Raw genomic sequence first — 20114 nt, forward strand, 5'->3', positions numbered from 1 at the left:
GTTAATCATAATTGCAGGTTAATTAAGTTTAAATGAAGCAAGAGTAATCCCTAGTTCTGCTGTGTGAGCCCAATCCTGGTTTCCTAACTTTAGCCTTGCTTGAGGCTGTTAGATTCCTGTCTGTAAAATGGGAGCAGTTCTGTAGCTCCACTGCTTCCTCATCCTCCCTGAAGCACTTCATTGCTCCGAAGTCCCAGAGTTAGGTAGAATAAACCCAAAAGAGATATGGACATGTACTACCTGAAGCTTTTCCTCACTCCAGTTTCATGGAGCAGCTGGTACAGCAGGTAATTTCTCCAACATCAGAAAAAATGGAAATAAGAAGACAACCAAAGAAAGAGTTGTGGTGGTTCTGCTAACTTTATGTGAATATAGTGTGTGGACCAAGGATTCCCAGTACTCTGCCCTGCTTTTTTTTTGTCTGCTTGTATTGTGTAGAACTTGTTTCTTGCATGCAGCTACTGCTTTAATAGCAAATTCCAATATATTGCTGGTTTCCCATGTTACTAACAAAAATGTTAGTTAATATTGTCTAAGTATCTGTAAAGCTGCATAAATAAGCATTGTTAATGGCCTGCTTTTTCCTATACCTGTGTTTTATGGTTGTGAAGATGACCTCTGGATATCAAAGAGGACTTGAGTATCTATCTTCAGTATTTAGGCAGAAGTCTTGGAAGAGGGCAAGGGGGATATTCTACGCAGTGGTATAAATTCACTATGTTTTAAAGCTTATCTTCATGAAAATGAAAGGAGATGCCAGAAAAAGTCCTCCAGATTTACCCTGTATTCTTCCAGCCTTGTTCCCGCTCCAAAGCATTGTTCACGTGCAAATAGTCTTTCTGCACATCGAAATCCTGACACTGGGCTGAGGAGGAGTCTGCACCATGAAATAACTTGCAGAATTAGGGTCCTGGCTGCTGCTTAGGGTGGTTCAGGGTGCCAGGAGCCAAGGAGGAGTTGTAACAATGAGCGAGGTGCTAGCCTGAGAAAAGGGAACTAGTGTTGGCTTTTTTGCTTGTCACTTAGAAGACTTTCACTAGTAAAGTACCTGTGTGCTGCTGGAAGTTGAGGGGAATTGCAAGCCAAAATCCGTCTGTGCTTTTAAATTTCCTCTTAACTCTCCTTGCTGTGCTATGTTACAAAATAAGATTTGATCCATAACTTTTTGGTCACTCTTAACAATACCGTGTCTCTTCAACATGGTGATGGGTACCCACTGCAGTAATAGGGATTCTGTAAGTGCAAAGGACAGATGTGCTTTCTTGCTCTTCCAGCTGTGACATCAAACGTAGTAGCACTGCCGTGTGTTTCAGATGCAGTGCTTATTTTAGGGCATGCTCAAGCACAGAGAGGCTTCAAATAAGAAACAGTTCAGACACTACATCCATGTAGTAATATAGAACTTAGGTTGTTTAGCCAAGATTGTCAAAAATCAGGCAGTGCAAACAGTGTTGAGTTTCCATCAGGACTGCATCCATTAGGGTCTATCCCAGCTGCTGCAGGTAGCCTCAAAGCTGATGGGGCAGAAGGAAGAGATGAAGGAACTGTGCTGTGGTAATGATTTGACTTCATTGGAGCACATCCTATAGGAGGCTCTGTGAATATGGAGGCTTCAGTCACTTAATTCCTTTCTCCATTTCCCATTAAACTCACCCAGGCCTGTGCTGTATGTCCATCCTGCAGCTCTTCTGGTATAGTACGTTTAGCAAGTGTGATGATATGTAAACACTATATAAACCTGAAGACCAGAAGGTGAAAATAATCTCTGTAACACACCTGAGTTAATCTTGCTGTTTAAAAATACAAAGGTTCCAATCTTCTTTGGCATCCATACCAAATCCTAATGGTCTCACTGTGGTTCCTTGAATGTTAATGAAATAAAGATGATGAATGATGATTGTCAGGGAGGGTCCTACTGCCTTTCTGCTTTCATGAGTTTATGTTTGATTCTCCAGTTCTCCCTTTAATACTGCAGACATGGCTAGGAAGAGTTCCTTAAAGCAATGAACTGTATATTCAGTGTTCAAAACAGTTCCCATCCGTGGAGATTATCTAAGGATGTACTTCCCTGTATTTGCAATGCCTCCATACAAAGTTAACAGAAAAAGATGATGTATTTCTGATCATGGGATGCATATGTCAAAGGCAGGAAAATACTGACTAATTCCTAAACTCTTCCCCTAGTTTCTCACATGGTTATTGAGGAAGTAAACTGTATTCAGAACCATCTTGAAATTGAGAAGACGTGCCGTGAAAGTGCTGAGGCTTTGGCTTCTAAGGTGAGAAGAATTATGCTGATTCTGTTTCATCTCATTTCTTTTCTAGCTTGAAATTGTACACATGTGCCATATATATTTTTGTATAGTCTTTCAGATCTCTGAAATGGTTTTGAAGTGACAAAACCCATAAGCGAGATGCAAAATACAATTCCTACCTTTAAAGAAACCAAAAAATACCTGTTTTAATTTACTTTCTATTTTGGAACAATAAGTCATGGACCAGCATCTAGATATCTAGTTTTTATATGCATTTAGGTTAAATGGAAAACAAGTTTTAGAACTGTCCTGTGTGAGATATAAAACCATAATGAGCATTTCAATGTCTAAATCAAATGGAAAAAGTCAACCACTGCATTACATTTCAGGTGATTGTTTGTGAAAGCAAAGCGAGGGCAGGGGAAAGGTGACCTCCACTGCTCTGTTGATTGCGTCTAGTCTGATGAATTTAGCAAGTGTGTAATTTTCTATATTCCATCTCATCAGAAGTGCATTATTATTAAAGAATGTTTTTATCTCTCTTATATATTTTTGGTTGTGTAAAATGCATCTGAGCCACTTCATCAGAAAATGGATTACAGCAATTTTGAACCAAATTTCATTAGCAATGCTGACTGCTTTTTTTTTCCCTTCTTCTTTACCCCCCTTCCCCATCCCCTGCCCAGAGTACATCTTTAGAAATGGTAAAAATCACACCAGCAAGAAATCACTTTAATTTAGATGCATTAGCAATGTACTTTGTGGAGGTATTTACTTAATTGTTTGCATAATGACACTATATTAGAATTCATAAGATAGACAATCAGCATATAAGTAAGAAAATGAACGTATTTATGCAACTTTTCTTCTTCTCTGCACTTTTCCTGTAATGCACATGTAGAGGCAGCTCAAAGACTAGGTTTACCCCAGGGGGATGCTTTGCCAAAGCTCATGTGTTTGTTGATGTGAGCTGACTAAACCATGTAATGTTCCTCACATCACCCTTCCTGCTTTCTCAGTTTCATGCATTGGGAATGAGATGAAGAAGTTCTCAAGTAAAGCTCCTGTAGTTGGGGGCTGAGGAAAAGGGGATCAAAGGTAATTTCTCAGCTATAAATGCAGGGTCAGGTTAACTGTACAGTATGTTTTATTTGAAGGTAAATATTGAACTTCTAAGGTGCATGTTGGCTTTGGCATGTTGTATGTCATTAGCAGAAAATGGAATCTCATTCTTAGAGCTGAATACAGGGATTGCTTGGCTGGTGGGTGGGCAGTCACCCCAGCATATGCCTGAACACCTCTGAGACTGTGCAGAGCTCACCGAGAGCTACTGGCATGGGGTGTCTATATGCAGGACAGTGAAAGAAATGGAGAGTGTGAAACATTTGCAACAATCCCTGTTGTTCAGTTCTTTCTGGCACTTTAACCAAGGTGGAGATGCCTTAAAAATCTCTTCTGTATCATCCATGTGTTGAAGCATCCAGCACAGAGTGGTTTCTGACTTGTGGTTTGACCCATAAAGAATTGGTTTATAATATGGCATCTTGCATACATTGACTCTACAGTAGTAATTCCTAAAAATTAAAAAATTCAAAAGAATTTTGAGGTAATTCTGTGTGTGTGTCTGGGAGTATAATGGTTGTAGTTGTTTAATAAAGGCATAGAAGGAGGTTGGAGTTTTTATTTGACCAGTATATTTGATATTGCTGGCAAAACCAGACAAGCTTTCAGGAGCACAAGGCCTTCTTCAGGCCATTCAGTTGGGGCTTCTTTGGTGCTGGTACATGCTTAAAAGTAAGTATTTGAAGCAGCTATCACAAAGAATGCGTAGCAGTAAGTAAGCTTGATAGTTGATTTGATTTGATTTGAACCTGCACAAGGTATTTATTAATCAGAAGTACCAGAGAGGAAAGAAGGGCATGGATGAAGCATTGTGTTGAATTCAAGCCTCCTCAGAGGAGAAAGTGAACAAGCTTTCCATCTTCAGACAATTTTAATTTTGAGTGAAGCATTTAATCTAATGTTATTTTGTTGTGTTTTTCATAGTTGGTTTTTTTTAATGATAAAGGAGAAAAAAATACAGTTGCCTTTCTTTTATTTGCACAGCAGCTTAAAGACAGCCTAACTAGCTTCTTACTGTTTGTGCTTCTCAACTTCCAGCTGAACAAAGAGAATAAGACCTTGAAAAGAATTAGTATGCTTTATATGGCAAAACTGGGCCCAGATATTATCACCGAAGAGATTAACATTGATGAGGATGATTCATCCACAGATACAGAAGCTAACTCTGGATCATGCAATTCTGTGCATTGTCAGCAGCAAATAAAAGGTGAGTATTGCTGCTGAGCCCACACCACCATACAAAGCAAAAGTTGCCTAAGGAATGGCAGTATTGGTTTGGACCAGAGATTGATCCTTCTGGCTCCGGTTCATGTTGCTGAGAGTGGTCATCAAAGGATTTCCAGGAGACTGTAAGAACATGATAGGCTTGTAGTGATGCTGTGTTCTGTATATGGTGGGTATACAGCCTGCAAAGTAGGTTACAATGCAACAGGAAAATGAGCTCACAGCTGAGTTCAGTGTTACCGAGTTGGTAAAGAAATATTTCCTCAGATCCCTAACAAAGTAAATGTTCAGCAGAAGGACAAGGTCACCTTAGTATTGCTTCAACTGCAATGTCACTATTGCAGAACTTGTAATACAGGAGTCTCCACTTCTATTTCCATTATGTACCTTTGTATGCACAAACTTCATTCATGTTCTAGAGCTGTTACAAAACAAGCAACTTAAAAAGGAGCTGTTGTACTGGGTATACATGGAAATACATTGATAAGAGAAATCTGTGCTTTATAAAGAAATTTCTGGCTCTTTTGAGAGGCAGTTCCTATTTCTGTAACCCAAAATCTGCCTTCCTTTCTCATCTAACTCTGTGATGAAGTTGTTGTGTATGTTGTTACATGACAGCATCCAAAAAGGGGAATGTTCACATTTGGTGACAGAGAGAAATGGTTCATTTTTGTTTTTATTAAGAAAAAAAGCTTTCACTTCTTTCTGCTAGTAAGTTACAACAGCAAATGAAGTCTAAGAACAGTGTTCCTGAACTTTCAGCCTGACCTTGTTAATTGTTTTCTGTTTGAATGCAGCAGCCTCAGTGACGTGGTACAATGCATCACTGAGAAAAAAAAGTGTTGTAAAAATGCTTTGAAGAAATCCCATCTAAGAAATAAGATGTCACAGTACCCCTCTATAATAAGCAGATTTCCATCCTATAGATGTAGGAAAAAAGGCAGAGAAGGGTGTGATCCGCACCATACAACCCATCTGAACCTGAAATAAGACACTGGAGTTCCTCCTGTCTTTTATTGGAGAAAGATGTCAAGGATACATTTAAAGACAGCACAGACTCTGGCTGCAGATCAGAGGAGAACGTGGTTAGGAGGGTAGCAGGGTCAAACTGGATAAATATTTGAGAAAGGCTCTGATGCACATGTTCTCTGTCTTGATGAAGAATTCATCAAAGAACAGAATGTGGCATGTTGGGGATCTTGGAAGTCTTTTAGCCTTCTTACCATTCAACAAAATACTGCATGTTTCTTGGAATGATTCCTTCCCTCCCACCACTTTTCTGTAAGGATATACAAATAAGGTTGTACAGTCTGAGGCTCTTCATGCTCTATGGATATGCTGCTTTTTCTGGATAATGAGGCTGATATATGTATTGTAAGACCTGCCTTAATCCAGTTACCATAAGTGTCAGTGAGACTTTTCCCTCCATTAGTTTGACTGGAAAGCACAAATCCATAAACCAGACAATTTGGTTCAAGAATCTTCTGGGAAAACAGGTCTTTCTATTTACTTTATAATGTGTGTGCCTGTAATTTGGAGGAAAATAAATCTGAGGCTCCTGAATTGGGAGAAGGGGGCTGGGGTAGAATCAACATTTTCAAGATGTGATACCAAACAGAATGACATCCAGTAGGTCATCATCATCTGCAATTGATTAGCAACGATTGTCTCAACTCCTGGCTGCTGTTCAATGAACAGCAGTGCTATGAAATCCTGGAAGCAGGTGGGGAATGAGAGCACTTACTGGAAGCTAATATATATCAATACATTTATATTTTTTGTGGTGTTTTTATGTTAACCTAAACCTTGATATGTATGCAAACTGATCTCCTGTTAAGAAGCGATTATAATCAAATGTTTGATTCCATTGTGAATTTAATTTATTTCATATTTTGATAATTAAGGAACAAAAAATTCTGAGGGGAAAATTACAAGCATTAGCTCTTCCATCAGTAAAGGTTCTATTCTGCCTCTGTTCACAGAATGTTACAAAGACTATAAATTGGCAGCTGTTCAGGACAATTTCTTCAGTGAAAACCTCCCAAGTATTAACTGCCTGTTGTTTTGTTTATTTCCCTTGTGAGAAGAACTCATGATCCAAAAAGAACTGAAGTGCATTAATTCATTTTAAAGGATGCCTATTAAAAATAGCTTTCTGCTACCTCCATACCAGAGTCTCTGGGATGTGCCAGTCTCCTGAGTAGGGCTGAGGACACTGTGGTGGCAGGATTGGCCCTGTTGTAGCAGGAAATAAATCATTCAGAATGCAAATAAAGGTGGCAGTACTGAACAGGGCAGCTTACCTCAATAAAGTAAATCTGAAACTGGGGCTTAGTTATATCTGTTACTTGACACTTACGCAAAGTTCCTAAATTATTGAGGACATGCCTTGAATGCAACTAGTGCTTTGTATGCAGTTAGGTTGTTTCATAGTTGATTCTACTTGCATTGCTATGACATTGCCTTTGTTGTTTTCTTCTAAGTGTAAGATATATCTTTCATTTCTTTCCTCAAACTGTAGAGCTGCGAGATCAAATCGTATCTGTTCATGAGGAAAAGAAGACCTTGGCCATTGAACTGGAAAACCTGAGGTGCAAACTTGTAGAAGTAATTGAAGAAGTATGTATTGTACCATGGAAGGCGAGACCACATTAGTGTGTAGTCAGTACTTTTTGTATCTAATTTTGCTAAAACCACTCAGTTGTGAAGTTAATTGAATACTATCTAATCGCAAGTCCTGCCAGCCTTCCCATATGATGGACCACTTAGGGCACACACCTAGAAGGGGCCTTCTGTGTCAAGAGTCCAGTCTGCTGCTGTTGTTGGCTCGTGACTTCTCATGATCTGTTCTAACACCCATATTACAACTCTCATGTCCTTTTCCTGACAGCCCCTCTCCCATACAGCCTGCAGGGTTTTTTTTGGATTTCCTTAAACCTGTAGATGTGCAAGAAATACTTTTGGAGGATGTCCAGTTTAATCACTGGTGCTACTTCATTGAGCATATCCTTGAGTTTAGCCACTGGCAGTGCCCTGTCATGGTAATTAGACCAGCAAATTGGCTTTTTGAGCCAGCAGTTTCATTCCTGAAGCCATGTACTGATGCAAATCAGGACTTAGTGCCTCTTCCTGTCTATGCAGCACTTGCATTCAGAAAGACACAGCTGATGGCTCTTGGACAATGAACAGAGCCCAGGAAAAAAACCAAAACAGCAGCCTGACTATATTAAAACACAAACAGTGAAGGGCAAGCTAGTAACTTTTCAACCAGGTGCTATGGTGCTTGAACCTGAAAGGTTCCAAAGATGTTGTATTTGCAGCTGTGGGTGGTACGTGCCATGCAAATGGGCCATGGGAGGGTTAGTTCATAACCCTTTTATGACATCTGTTGTGAGGTCTGTGGGTTGGGGTAAAAATGCTTTCCATCCCGCTGGAAACCCTAACAAGCAGCTAAATCTAAGAATCAGAATTACATCAAGCAAAATCTTGCTTGCATTAGGTATGTGCTACATGCCTTATGCCACTGACTAAAAGACTCTTTTATTTGTTCTTTATACTTTTCTAGGTAAATAAAGTGAAAGAAGAAAAAGCTGCTTTGACATCAGAAGTTAATAAGCAGCAAAAACTGTTGGAGAAATGTAACAGAGGTGTGTGGTCTCAGCAGGTTCTCTAAGAGTTTGCTACATCCTTTGCAGAGGCTTCAGAGCTTTTATGTTGTAGTACAGAGTAGGTTACAGAACAGTCACTGTGGTCCAGATCTGACACTCAGCCTCATTGGAGCAGGCACTGCATAAATGCATGGACTATTCTGGACTCTACCTACTGCAGGAAAATGTGGCAGCGTAAATAGCTGGTTGTATGTGTGAACAGAAAAATACTTTGCTCTGTGGTATAAGTGGCAAGCTAAGGCAGTCCTTCATAGAGATGGAGTTTGAATCTTCATATCCTGTTTTCCTAAATCATTACATCAGCCTCCCTGTAGTTGGGACATAGCTAATAATTCGGGAGCAGCCTCTTGTATGTTCAGATGATGATGAGGAAAAGGCAAGAGTGCTAGGAATGAGATAAATCTGATTTCCAAGTTATGGAAGGAGAGTGGGGACTTCCCTGGAAATTGATGAGGGAGAAAACCAGGGCAGGGCAAGTCTAAAAAGACACATGGCTCAGAATAGAAAAGCTTCTGTTTAAGAGTATGAGTGCTTCCACATGAAAAATAATTGACCCAAAAGAAGTTCAGAGTGGAGGGGAAGGACTTTAGTGCCTTGGATTACTGTGCCCTTTTCTCTTGTTTCTTATTTAGCCTTATAAACTTAATAATTGTTTGTTTAAAAGTCTCCTTGGCTCTTTCATATTTTCTTGAAGTGGAAGACAATGAATCTGGCCAAGATATAGGAAGGCATATCCTGTAAGCTTCCATCAAGTATTCATTTCTTACTCTTCCATGTGTCTGCATTGCTTAGGCCTATGACTGGCAATACTTGAAGACTTAAAACACCAAACTCAGCTAGGATGATTAGACAGATCAGCTTGAAGCAGCTTTTCATGGGATAGTGTGGCAGAAGATAAGTTTCTGACATTTCTTTTTCTAATTCAGGTGGGCTGGGATGTGTATCCCACCATCTAAAGTACCACTTTATGTAGCTTTAAAAGCTGCTATGCTTGTCACCTAAAAGAGCAGGGAGCTTGTATTCGACAGCGTTAGAAATCCAGTGTCATTACTCTGCAAACTAGTCTTCAGCCACTAAGAGCTAAAGCTTATGAAGATAGTGCAAGTGATCACTGAGACATACTAAGAATAAATAATACTTGAGTACTTACAAACAGTCCTTTCTGTCCTGGATGGTCTGGGGAGGCATGCCCCATGGTTAGCTTTAGCCACCTGTATGAGTCTGGCTTTTGTGAGCACAGATTAAATACAGGCAACACAAAATTGCACTGCTTTTCTTCTTGAAGTGTCTTTAAACCTCTGTTGTGAAGTGACACATGAAACCTTATTTGAACCTGGCAGGCAAATACAGGTGCCTCCAAAATAACATAGTAATCTCCCTGGCAGTGTTCAAGGCCAGGTCGGATGGAGTCTTGGGTGACATGGTTTCGTTTGAGGCATCCCTGCCCATGGCAGTGGGGTTGGAACTAGATGATCTTAAGGTCCTTTCCTACCCAGACCATTCTATGATTCTATGATAGATTCAGCAAGGCTCTCTTGAGGCCTTGGCCTCTTAGCCAAAGAAGCAAAATACAGTGTTTGCTACATGATGCCTGTTACCGTAGAGGAATATTACTCTATTCAGAAGATCAATATATATTGAGGTTTAGAGCAAACAGGAAAAATACTGCAAAATGGACTGTATATGGAAATGTAAAACTAGGTTACACCTTCATTCAAGGATTCATGATACTAGGAAATAACAGCTTATCTGAGTAATTCAAGCAGTACTTTCTTCTTTTGATCCATCCCAGTTCTACTTCTGATTTCATTTTATTCTTACAAAACAGTGTCTGTGCTGGCAGTAGAGGAATATGAAGAGCTTCATGTAAACTTTGAACTGGAAAAGAACCTGCGGAAGAAAGCAGAGTCATTTGCACAAGAGGTGAGTGGTCAAGAAAAAGATCTTGTAAAATGAAGACAATGGGACAAAAACTGACCAGCTTAGGTGACTTGATTTCAATTCCCATCTCTCGTACAAAAGATGTCTTTGAATGGTCACATACTACTTAGTTAACATCTGTAAAATGGGTTTAAACAGCATTCATAAAATGTTTAAACAGCGTTCATAAAAGCACTTCAGAATTGTCCATGCAGTCTTTCCTCTTTCAAAAAGAGGCTTTAAATTTATAACATGCTTAGTTAGCTGTGACATTTCAGTCTGGTATATGTAGACGTTTGATCTGGGAAGGAGCAGCTGCCTTTCTAGTGATACAATTTGAAGTGCTGTGGTTTTCCTGAAAAATATGTGAACTCACAAAAAAAAAAGAGTTGCAAAATACAGTATTAGTTGAGGCCTGTGCAAGTTTGGCTGCTCCTTAATATATACATTTCAAATAACCTATTGCAGGGACCATTCAAGCTGGAAAAAATGTTTCCATATTCGAGAAAAGGTAAAAACTCCCAAAGAGGAAAATGAGCTACTGGGGAGCATTATGGAATGGCTGGTGGTTGCTCTTATGACTTGTGACTGGCAATGTTTGCCTTAGAAAATGGAACAAACTCTCATTCTGTTGATAGACTGAAGCCCCATAAAATCATGAGTTTGTTTTGGGGTTCTTTTTTGGGGTGGAACGAGTTGTTGTGGGGGTTGTTTTCTTTTTTTCCTCATGTGCTTTTTCTGTTTGCATTCTGGATTTTGAGAGCTCTGCACTTGGATTATATTTTCAAGCTTTTCTATCCCAAGCCATGCATTGATATTTTCTTTAATAAAAGTTGGGCTTCCTGAGTAATCATTTTTCAGGTTGCTCAGGTTTAAAGCCATTATATATCAAAATGACATGAGTCATCAGTACTGGGATGTTGTAAATAAAAGAAACATCTGATATGAAGTGGAATTTAGATTTTGAAACTGTGGTTGCAGCAAGCAGGTATTTAGCCTTTGGGAGGTCAGCTTTGAGTAGAGAGCTCTTGAACTTTTTGGTTTTGCTGCTGCTGTTTCTCTCTCAAAAAACCCTTAGTAATCTATTTGGTAACTCCTGTATAGCTAACTGCATTCAGTGATTATAAACAAGGGCATATATACATTTTGAATCTGCATATAAAGCGGTGAAGAGGCTTTCTGTGTTCTGTTTGTTGAGTATTTGAGTATTTTGGATATGAACAGAATCATACAGTAACAAAACAAATCATCGGGATTTGAGATAAACTGTAAGTACATTTGAAAATCTGGAAGCTAAGGACGAGGAAGCTGATATAGATATTCCTTGCACTTGCCCTCTGTCTCTGTGCCATGTGTGGAGATTGGAGAACTTCACAGCATCTTGACCAAGGGGACTGGTTCTCTTTCCTGTTCTCTCCTTTGCAAGGCCACCCTGTTGACCCTTTAAAACCCATTCATGCAGCTATCTTGGCAGAAACCTAGTATCTTCTAGGTACAGATCAATTTCTGTTAACAGGAAGATTTGTATTTGGGTAACAGGGCTGGGTGCTCATCCTGAAGGGGAAAGGTGTTTCCAAATTCAAGTGTATAAAGCTTTGGCAGATTCTCTTTCGTTCACACAGGTATGTCATATAACCTAGCTTTAGATGGACTACTGCTTACCAGGTCCACTGCTGAAGCTTCAATCATTCAATGAGTCAGCTTGTAATTGAAGTAAATTTAAATGTATGTGACTTTATATATACACACACACACACACATATATATATATGTACACCTGCAGTCTCCTGTCTATGGTTGTCAGTATCTCTGCCACCTGTTGAAAATGTTGCTGCAGGCAAAGCTAAAGCAGATGACACATTTCCCCCCCACAGGAATAAGAAATTATAGAAATGAAAATTATTCACAAATTATTAAAATGTCCTGTTAACTCTCGAATTTTATGTATAGAGATGGACTTTTCAGATTGCTGTTAGAGTCAAGAGATGTGGGAGAGAAATCATTCCACTGGAGTTACTTCTGAGATCAAAGAGACTGCACATACAGCCTCCTCAAACCCCACTCTTTATAGAGCATTGTGGAATGAAGCCAAATTCCTCTGCTGAGCAAAACTGGTCAGCTCCCTTTGCCACAGCTTCAGTGCCATTGGGCCATTTACCTTTTGGTCAAAGGCTCACTATGGGTTTTCAGAAATAAGAATGAGATCTGCAAATCCCATTCAAATTTATAAAAGATAGAGGTATTTATTAGACCCAAAGTTATAGAACAAAATATTGCCAATGCTTTTTGAAGCATTAATTTGGATTTTTTCAAGACTGTTACCAGTCTGTGCTATAAAATGTTACCTTCATGCAGCTACTTTTAGATTTTAGGAAACCTGGGTTTGTTCATTACCTGTCCCTTCATGATAACTGTTTTGATAATGTGGATTTATTAAACCTCATGAGATTGTTTTATTAGTGGTGTTTGTTGACTGTAATAGCTGCAGAACTGTTATTTTAAGAAAGCAAATCTCTGAGAGTGTTAAGCATATTCATTTATTCATTATTACAGTATCTATCTTGAGTCTCCTGCTGCTGCTTTGTTTTATCTTCTGAAGTACACAGCAATTATGTGCTTCTGTTCATTAACAACGGAAGATCGTACGTAAAGATCTTGCATCTCAGAAATGAGTAATTTCTAAATGTATAGTGAAGCTGTTTTCACATCATGAAAGTAAATCTTACACTCTGGGCCTAGAAGGTTGCTTCTGTTTAGATTCATAAGTGTAATATTCAGACACCTATACATTTTGAAAGATGATATTGAAAGTACTTTTAGTATTTGAGTAACAAAGTGACAGGCAAGCTGTTAAATAGAATGCCAAAGAAATGCTGATTATTTGCAAACAAGTACTTCTTGGTTGTTGTCATTATTTAGTTTCTGTCTCTTCCAAAAATACGGCCCCCTCTTGTTGCAGACTGACAGCACATTTGGGGCTTTCCACTCCATGAAGTTTTCCCATCCAGAAAGGCGTCACTGTATCGGTGAACTTGAGGCCTGTGTTAGTCTTCTGTTTGTGTATCTACTTCTCTTCCTTTAGTATCATGCTATTGAGATTTTGGAAAGTTTTCTGAAATACAGGAGCATGAGACAACAAAGACGTTGCTCATTTGTGTTTGGGCAACTGAGAGCATTTCAAATTACTCTAAAAATCTGTTATCTTTGGCCTGGTTTCACACTGATGGTGTCCCTTAAGTGACCTGAGACATTAGAGAGACAGGCTCTGGCCCACAGCTGCATCCACAACAGCAAAGCTTTATGCTCGGGTGAGGCTGGCTGAGCCTCCTCTCACATGGATCATGCTGCAGTCGCAGCTGTGTTTTGAGAGCTGAGGTTTCTAGGATGTGCTTACAGGAGCTGTTTGGATTATGCTAAGGATGCGCAAGGATTTTCTGCTTGCTTTCATCAGCCACATGTTTTCTCTGTCCCTATAAAATGTTTCTTGGGAAAAAACAAAACAACAAAAATCCAGCTGGATTTTTGCTTGGATTTTGCAGAAGCCAGAATGGTTGGTTGTCATAAGCTGTGCAGTGTTGAGAGAAGGAGTAGCTTTGAGTCAAAGGCAGCACTGCATGTTCAGCGCTTTGTGTTTGACTTGTTTGGAGCACTTTGAGAAAGGAAATAGGCTTAGAGTACTGTGTGTGTCACCACAACACCATGGCACAGACGTTAGAATGGCACATCTTAGTGTGTGTGACTTCTCAGTCTTGTAACTCGGTGAATTATAGATTTACTGCCTGTGGAGGGTCATGGGAATGTTGTCTAAGGGTCTGAGGGATCTGAATCTTGCCTTCATGGGGGGAGTTGGCCCATGTATTCATATTAACACCTTTCTCCATAGTGTGGCTTCACCTTTTAGCTTTGCCCTCCCGGGATTGCATTGTGGCTGCGATGGGAGGAGAGCAGACAAGCGGCTGGTGCAGGCTGCTTGTTGAAGGGATGCCCTTTGCATCCTGCCCTTCTGACAAGCGAGGAGGATTTGCCACAGAACATGAGCAATTGGGAGTGCAGGTGTGAGAGGTAATGGGTGGGTGAGCGTGTGTGCAGAGGCGAACATGGAGGGGAGAGGAAAGACGAGGAGAGGGGAAGGGAGGGAGGGAGAAGCACATATAGGAGTGAGCAAACACTTGAAAATCAGAGCTTTTGATTAAAAAAATTCCAATACGGCTTTAATTATAGTCATGCTGCTGGCACCACCATAATATGTATTTAATTAATCAAAAATGATCCAACTTCAAACATTAGAATTCATGCTCTTCAGAGGTTCTAAAGAAACTGAGTAAATATTGTCAGCCGTGGTGTGGAGAGGGGGAAGGAAAAAGAAAGAGGGTTTGAAGTGAGTCACAATCCATTGTGAAAGGTACAGGAATCTGCATAAAAGAACTAAATAAATAGTGTGTAAGGGGCGGGGGCATGGAAGAATCTGCACCTACCTGAATAAAACAGGGTTGTTAACACAGGAATCTTGGCAAGCTTAACCAGAATTCAAGTGTCATGTTTTAAGAGACACTTTAAGATCTCTCAGCTGTTTGCGGAGCAGTTCATAAGAAAACAAAGGAAGGCAGAGAGTATCTTGAAGGACATCACAATAATGTAGAGGCTAGCCCTGAAAAGCACTCTTCTACAAAGATGAGCAAAATACAATACATACAGCCAAAGCAAGCCAAAAGGGGAGGAATATAGGGAGAAGTAAATTGAAAGTCTTAGTGATGTAAAAGTCCCATACATCCTGCCTTGCAACAATATTTTGTAAAGTGATCTCCTGGTTTAACCCCAGCTGGCAACGCAGCCCCATGCAGCCACTCACTCCCCCCACCCTGGTGGGGTGGGGAAAAGCATCAGAAGGGTAAAAATGAGAAAACACATGGGTTGAGATGAACACAGTTTAATAGGAAAAGCAAAAGCTGCACATGCAAGCAGAGCAAAACAAGGGATTCATTCACTGCTTCCCATTGCAGGCAGGTGTTCAGCCATGTCCAAGAAAGCAGGATTCCGTCACACATTACAGTTACTTGGGAGGACAAACATCATCGCTCCCAATGTCCCTCTTTTCCTCTTCCCCCACGTTTATATACTGAGCATGATGCCACATGGTGTGGGATATCCCTTAGGTCAGTTGGGATCAGCTGTCCTGGCTGTGTCCCCCCCAGCCTGCTTGCTGGTAGGGTGGGGAGCAGAAAAGGCCTTGACTCTGCGTAATCACTGCTCAGCAGTGTTATCAACACTCTTTTATCACAAATCCAAGTCATAGCCCCATACCAGCTATTACGGAGAAAATGAACTCTCCCCCAGCCAAAATCAGCACAAGTGAACAATTTATTAGTCGTGTGTGCTGGCATGGAGACAACCCCTACACCTAAAGTTACTGTGGAAACTTCCCAATGAAGAGGCAGCGTGCTCTCAAAGTTAGCACTCAGCTGGTGTCTTCTGTCCTCTGACTCTTGGAAAAGTAGAAATGAAGCGTCAAACTGCTGAGCAGTTTGTTGGGGTTCCTCTCACTTTTGAGGCTAGTGTAGGTTTCCTCTCAAAATGCACAACTAGGGGTGGGTAAGAAGAAAGCAGGATTCCGTCACACATTACAGTTACTTGGGAGGACAAACATCATCGCTCCCAATGTCCCTCTTTTCCTCTTCCCCCACGTTTATATACTGAGCATGATGCCACATGGTGTGGGATATCCCTTAGGTCAGTTGGGATCAGCTGTCCTGGCTGTGTCCCCCCCAGCCTGCTTGCTGGTAGGGTGGGGAGCAGAAAAGGCCTTGACTCTGCGTAATCACTGCTCAGCAGTGTTATCAACACTCTTTTATCACAAATCCAAGTCATAGCCCCATACCAGCTATTACGGAGAAAATGAACTCTACCCCAGCCAAAATCAGCACAAGTGAACAATTTATTAGTCGTGTGTGCTGGCATGGAGACAACCCCTACACCTAAAGTTACTGTGGAAACTTCCCAATGAAGAGGCAGCGTGCTCTCAAAGTTAGCACTCAGCTGGTGTCTTCTGTCCTCTGACTCTTGGAAAAGTAGAAATGAAGCGTCAAACTGCTGAGCAGTTTGTTGGGGTTCCTCTCACTTTTGAGGCTAGTGTAGGTTTCCTCTCAAAATGCACAACTAGGGGTGGGTAAGAAGGGTTTCCCAAGTGCTTAGGGTTACCTGTAAAATAGTTTCTAGTTTATCATAGAATAGTTAGGATTGGAAAGGACCTTAAGATCATCTAGTTTCACCCCCACTGCCATGGGCAGGGACACCTCACACTAGACCATGTCACCCAAGACCCTGTCTAACCTGGCCTTACACACTGCCAGGGATGGAGCATTCACCACTTGTTTGGGCAACCTGTGCCAGTGCCTCAGCACCCTCACGTTGAGAGGTTGAAAGGCTGTGTTCAAAGGAACTGTGATCCCCATGGATTAAACAATATGAAGTGAATCATAAAGTGCATTGATTTTCCCTCCATTTCTCAATACTTACGGATGCATTAAACCAGCACATCATACTCTTAAGGAACTATTACACAACAACATGTTTGCATTTAACTTGTTTATCTCAAAATGGCTGCACCTCTTACCAGGGCCAGTGTCCATCTGACATTATTTATTCTGGGACTGAATCTTCCTTTACAGAAAGATAAGAGATAGCTGTCATTTTATACGACTTAGGGAAAATTATTGTGATTCTTAACAGATGTCTGCGCTACTCGTGAGGTTGCGTGCAATGGGTTTGGTTATCTCAATGACATGAGCTCCCAAAGAATGCTTCTTCAGGTGCATTTGACCTTTTGGGTTCATTTGTGAGGTCTCTTGCATTAACATGCTACATCTGTGAGTGGATACTGCAAAACCAGCATGCATGGAGCAACTCTGTGCTTACAAGTACCACGCTCTGTGCGTTACCAAGGCTGGTGCAACAGCAACTGGTATCTGAAGATAATTAATTTGTGGTCCAGCTGACTGAATTGGAAATAATAATTAAAGAGACATGATAAGTGGTTAGTACTTGAATTCTCCTGAGCTTGAATGTTACCACTTTTGAAGCATGATGTAACACTAATATGTTTCATCAAGCTTTTTCCCCAAGAACAGGCTTGTGAAATGGTAACAGATGTATGCTCTAGGAAACTATCTCTTTGGTCTCTGTCTCTTCCCCTGCCCCCTTCTCTTTTTAGTTCAGGCAGTTAATCTATTGGGTGGGGAGGGAAAATAGTGAAGATGTTTCCTCCTTTTTCATGTGGTATATGATCTATTTCTGAAAATACTGGATGGTGTCTAAGTGCTGTAAGACTGAGCGTTATAGACTGGATCGTCATACTTGTACCATGGCAAAAAGAAAACCATTAACTGCAGGAAATGAAGAAATGAGTAACAATAAAGATTATTTTTTTTCCTCTTTATTCTTGGCCTTGGTCAATTGTGCCTCATAAGAAGGAGTGTTGTAGTTTGACGAACCCTTTTGTACAGAACAGGCTGGTAAAATAAATATTATGGTGTTTTTAAGGAAGTCACAACGCTGATGGGGATTCAGTTTTCTCACACTCAAAATCCATGCTCTAAGCATCTCTGTGGCAAGAAGTAAATGGACAAGAAATGGGGTTAACTCATCTACTCCAGGTCCCACTTTCTGAGTAAATTAGGCCTCTCCTTTTGAGCCTTAAAACATATTAATGCTACATCTTGTAGCTCTTAGTAGTCCCTTCAGAAGTTGTCTGGCAATCAGCCGAATAACTAAAGTGTCTTATATCTTTATTAGTCCAAAATTGGTGCAGGTCTTAACAAAAACTGTTAACCATAAAAAGACTGAGTCATCTAGAGGAGTGATTGTTAGTTGCCCACATTTCTGTGCTTATGTCCTTTGTCATGACCATGTCCCTTAGTTTTCTGTGGCAGTTTGAAAATCCAGCTAGGGTTAGTGTATGGCTCCTCTGCAGGAGGAAATCTATGAAGGTCACAGCACATTGCCAGAAATGTCTCACTCTGGGTTTCCACACTTCCATACATTGGGGTATTTTTTTGTTAAAAGAGAATCCTGTCCTGTGCCCTCCGTGCCCTTGATATTAGCCATTTGGGTAACCTCTTTCTGCCTGACATCATGTGGTGGTTATTTTCCATAGAAGTAGCTCCCAGGCAGGGAAGAATATAAGCACCAGATCCAAAATTTTCAGATTGGAGTAACACCACATGCACTTAAAATTAAGCATGTGCTGACTTAAGTTTTCTGGATTGTGTCCAAACTGCAGAACCTAGTTATTTGCTGTAGCTTTTGTCATGAGTAGGACTTCAGACACCTACAAGATGAACACTAAACCTCATAACTCATGCAGTATCATTGCTTGATGTGCGGCACTGAGCCTGAGTGTAGAGAGAGCATTTCAAGGTCAATGTCCAGACTACTGGCATGTTTATTAATGTGTTTTAATAAGCTACATCTGTTTCTCAACTCTTCTGTCAGAAAAACCCACTAGCCATTGTTTCCTGCTGTAATACTCATAAGCAGTGAAGCTCACAAGTCCAGGTGTCCTTGATAATAGAATACAGTTAAGCAGTTACAAAGTGTGAGTATATATATATTTATATATAGATAGATATTCTTAATTAGCCACGTAACTATAATCCACACCTGGAGTTGTATTTTAGACTGAGTACCTCCTAAATGCAGAGCCACTTGGTGCCCTGTTAAGCTTAATCGAGGAGATCACTCTCCTCCCCCCCCTCACATAAAATACGAGTACCTTGACCCTACCTCTCTTAGGACTTACTTCAGGTCTGATCACAAGGCTTCAGGATGCATATAATTCAAAACACATCAGCTCCTGTTGTAAACTGTGACAAATGTGAATGAGTGGTTCACCTTATGACTTATAATTTCTTACTAGGATGTGGAGGGGGTGGAGCAGTGCTGCCAAGGACTGAAGTCAGGGCCAGCTGCTCAGTTGACTGATCTTCTCTTTTCTGTTTGATACTTCCAGAGTTTGGCTTTGCCTTGCTACATACCTTTTGTTATTCTACTCATAGCGGATAGTGTTTGTCACTGATACTTACTTTACTTTATGCACCCACTGATTATTATTACAGTGCTGCTGTATCGAGACCTTATTCTCCCTTCACACTTTAGCTAAGACAAAAACAGTTACTCCACATAGAGTACCCAAATGATGTATAGATGTAAATGTAGCAACACATGGATATTAAAGCATTCCCCCACAGCTTCATTGTGCTCCTGGGAGAAGAGTTAGTTGGAAAGCATCCAGTTGTACCCTGAACGTTATTTGAACGAGGATTGGAGTTCCCAGAGACTTGACACTAACAGAATTGCTTTCTAACTTTTTTAATGAGGGAGAATTCCTTTCTCAACTCTGGTGTAAAGAAATAACAGCTGCAGTGAGTGCTCTGTAGGGTAATGGTTAGAGCAGGGGTCTGAGAATGAGGTGTGGCCCCATTAAGGTTAAGGGACATGTATTATTTTCAGGATTTCACCCCCAAGTCTTGTGCAAGCTCTGGTGGAAAGTGGCCAAGTCCCAGATTTCCTGAATTTTGGAGCTTTTCCCTTTGAAAACTCAGGGCGGGGAAATAAATAGCTGGTTTGTACAACACTTGGAGATTGCTAAAATGGGAATGCTAGATGTAAGCAAACTGCTGTCCTTTGTGATCTGCCTTTAGTTGCAGTCATGGTTTCAGTAGATTCCTCCAGCATAAGCTTAGGTTTCTAGCATCGATTGGGATGCTCTGCAGATAATTGTCTAGCAGGTGGCAAAGTCGGAACTAATCCATCACTTGGTTAAATTCCACCGAGTCCAAATAATCCTGTTAGTAGCTGTTTTGCCCTTTCAGCAGTCACTTTAATTAATATTCAGGGCTGTGCAGGCAGTCAGGTTTCTGCCCTGCCGAAG

At 40.6% G+C, this 20114-nt stretch overlaps 1 protein-coding gene across 1 annotated transcript in view; it reads left to right on the plus strand.

The window, feature by feature from the left end:
* Nucleotides 1-20114, plus strand: part of KIAA1598 (KIAA1598 ortholog) — a 54912-nt gene that overhangs the window by 9954 nt on the left and 24844 nt on the right. The window contains exons 3-7 of the mRNA XM_010018907.1: nt 2185-2279; nt 4416-4584; nt 7123-7220; nt 8167-8248; nt 10098-10192. Of these exons, the coding sequence (XP_010017209.1) occupies nt 2193-2279; nt 4416-4584; nt 7123-7220; nt 8167-8248; nt 10098-10192 (531 nt within the window). The 5' untranslated portion in view covers nt 2185-2192. The remainder of the gene's footprint in view (nt 1-2184; nt 2280-4415; nt 4585-7122; nt 7221-8166; nt 8249-10097; nt 10193-20114) is intronic.

This window comes from Nestor notabilis, unplaced genomic scaffold (genome assembly GCF_000696875.1).
Source record: "Nestor notabilis isolate BGI_N333 unplaced genomic scaffold, ASM69687v1 scaffold3427, whole genome shotgun sequence".
Taxonomy (NCBI): domain Eukaryota; kingdom Metazoa; phylum Chordata; class Aves; order Psittaciformes; family Psittacidae; genus Nestor; species Nestor notabilis.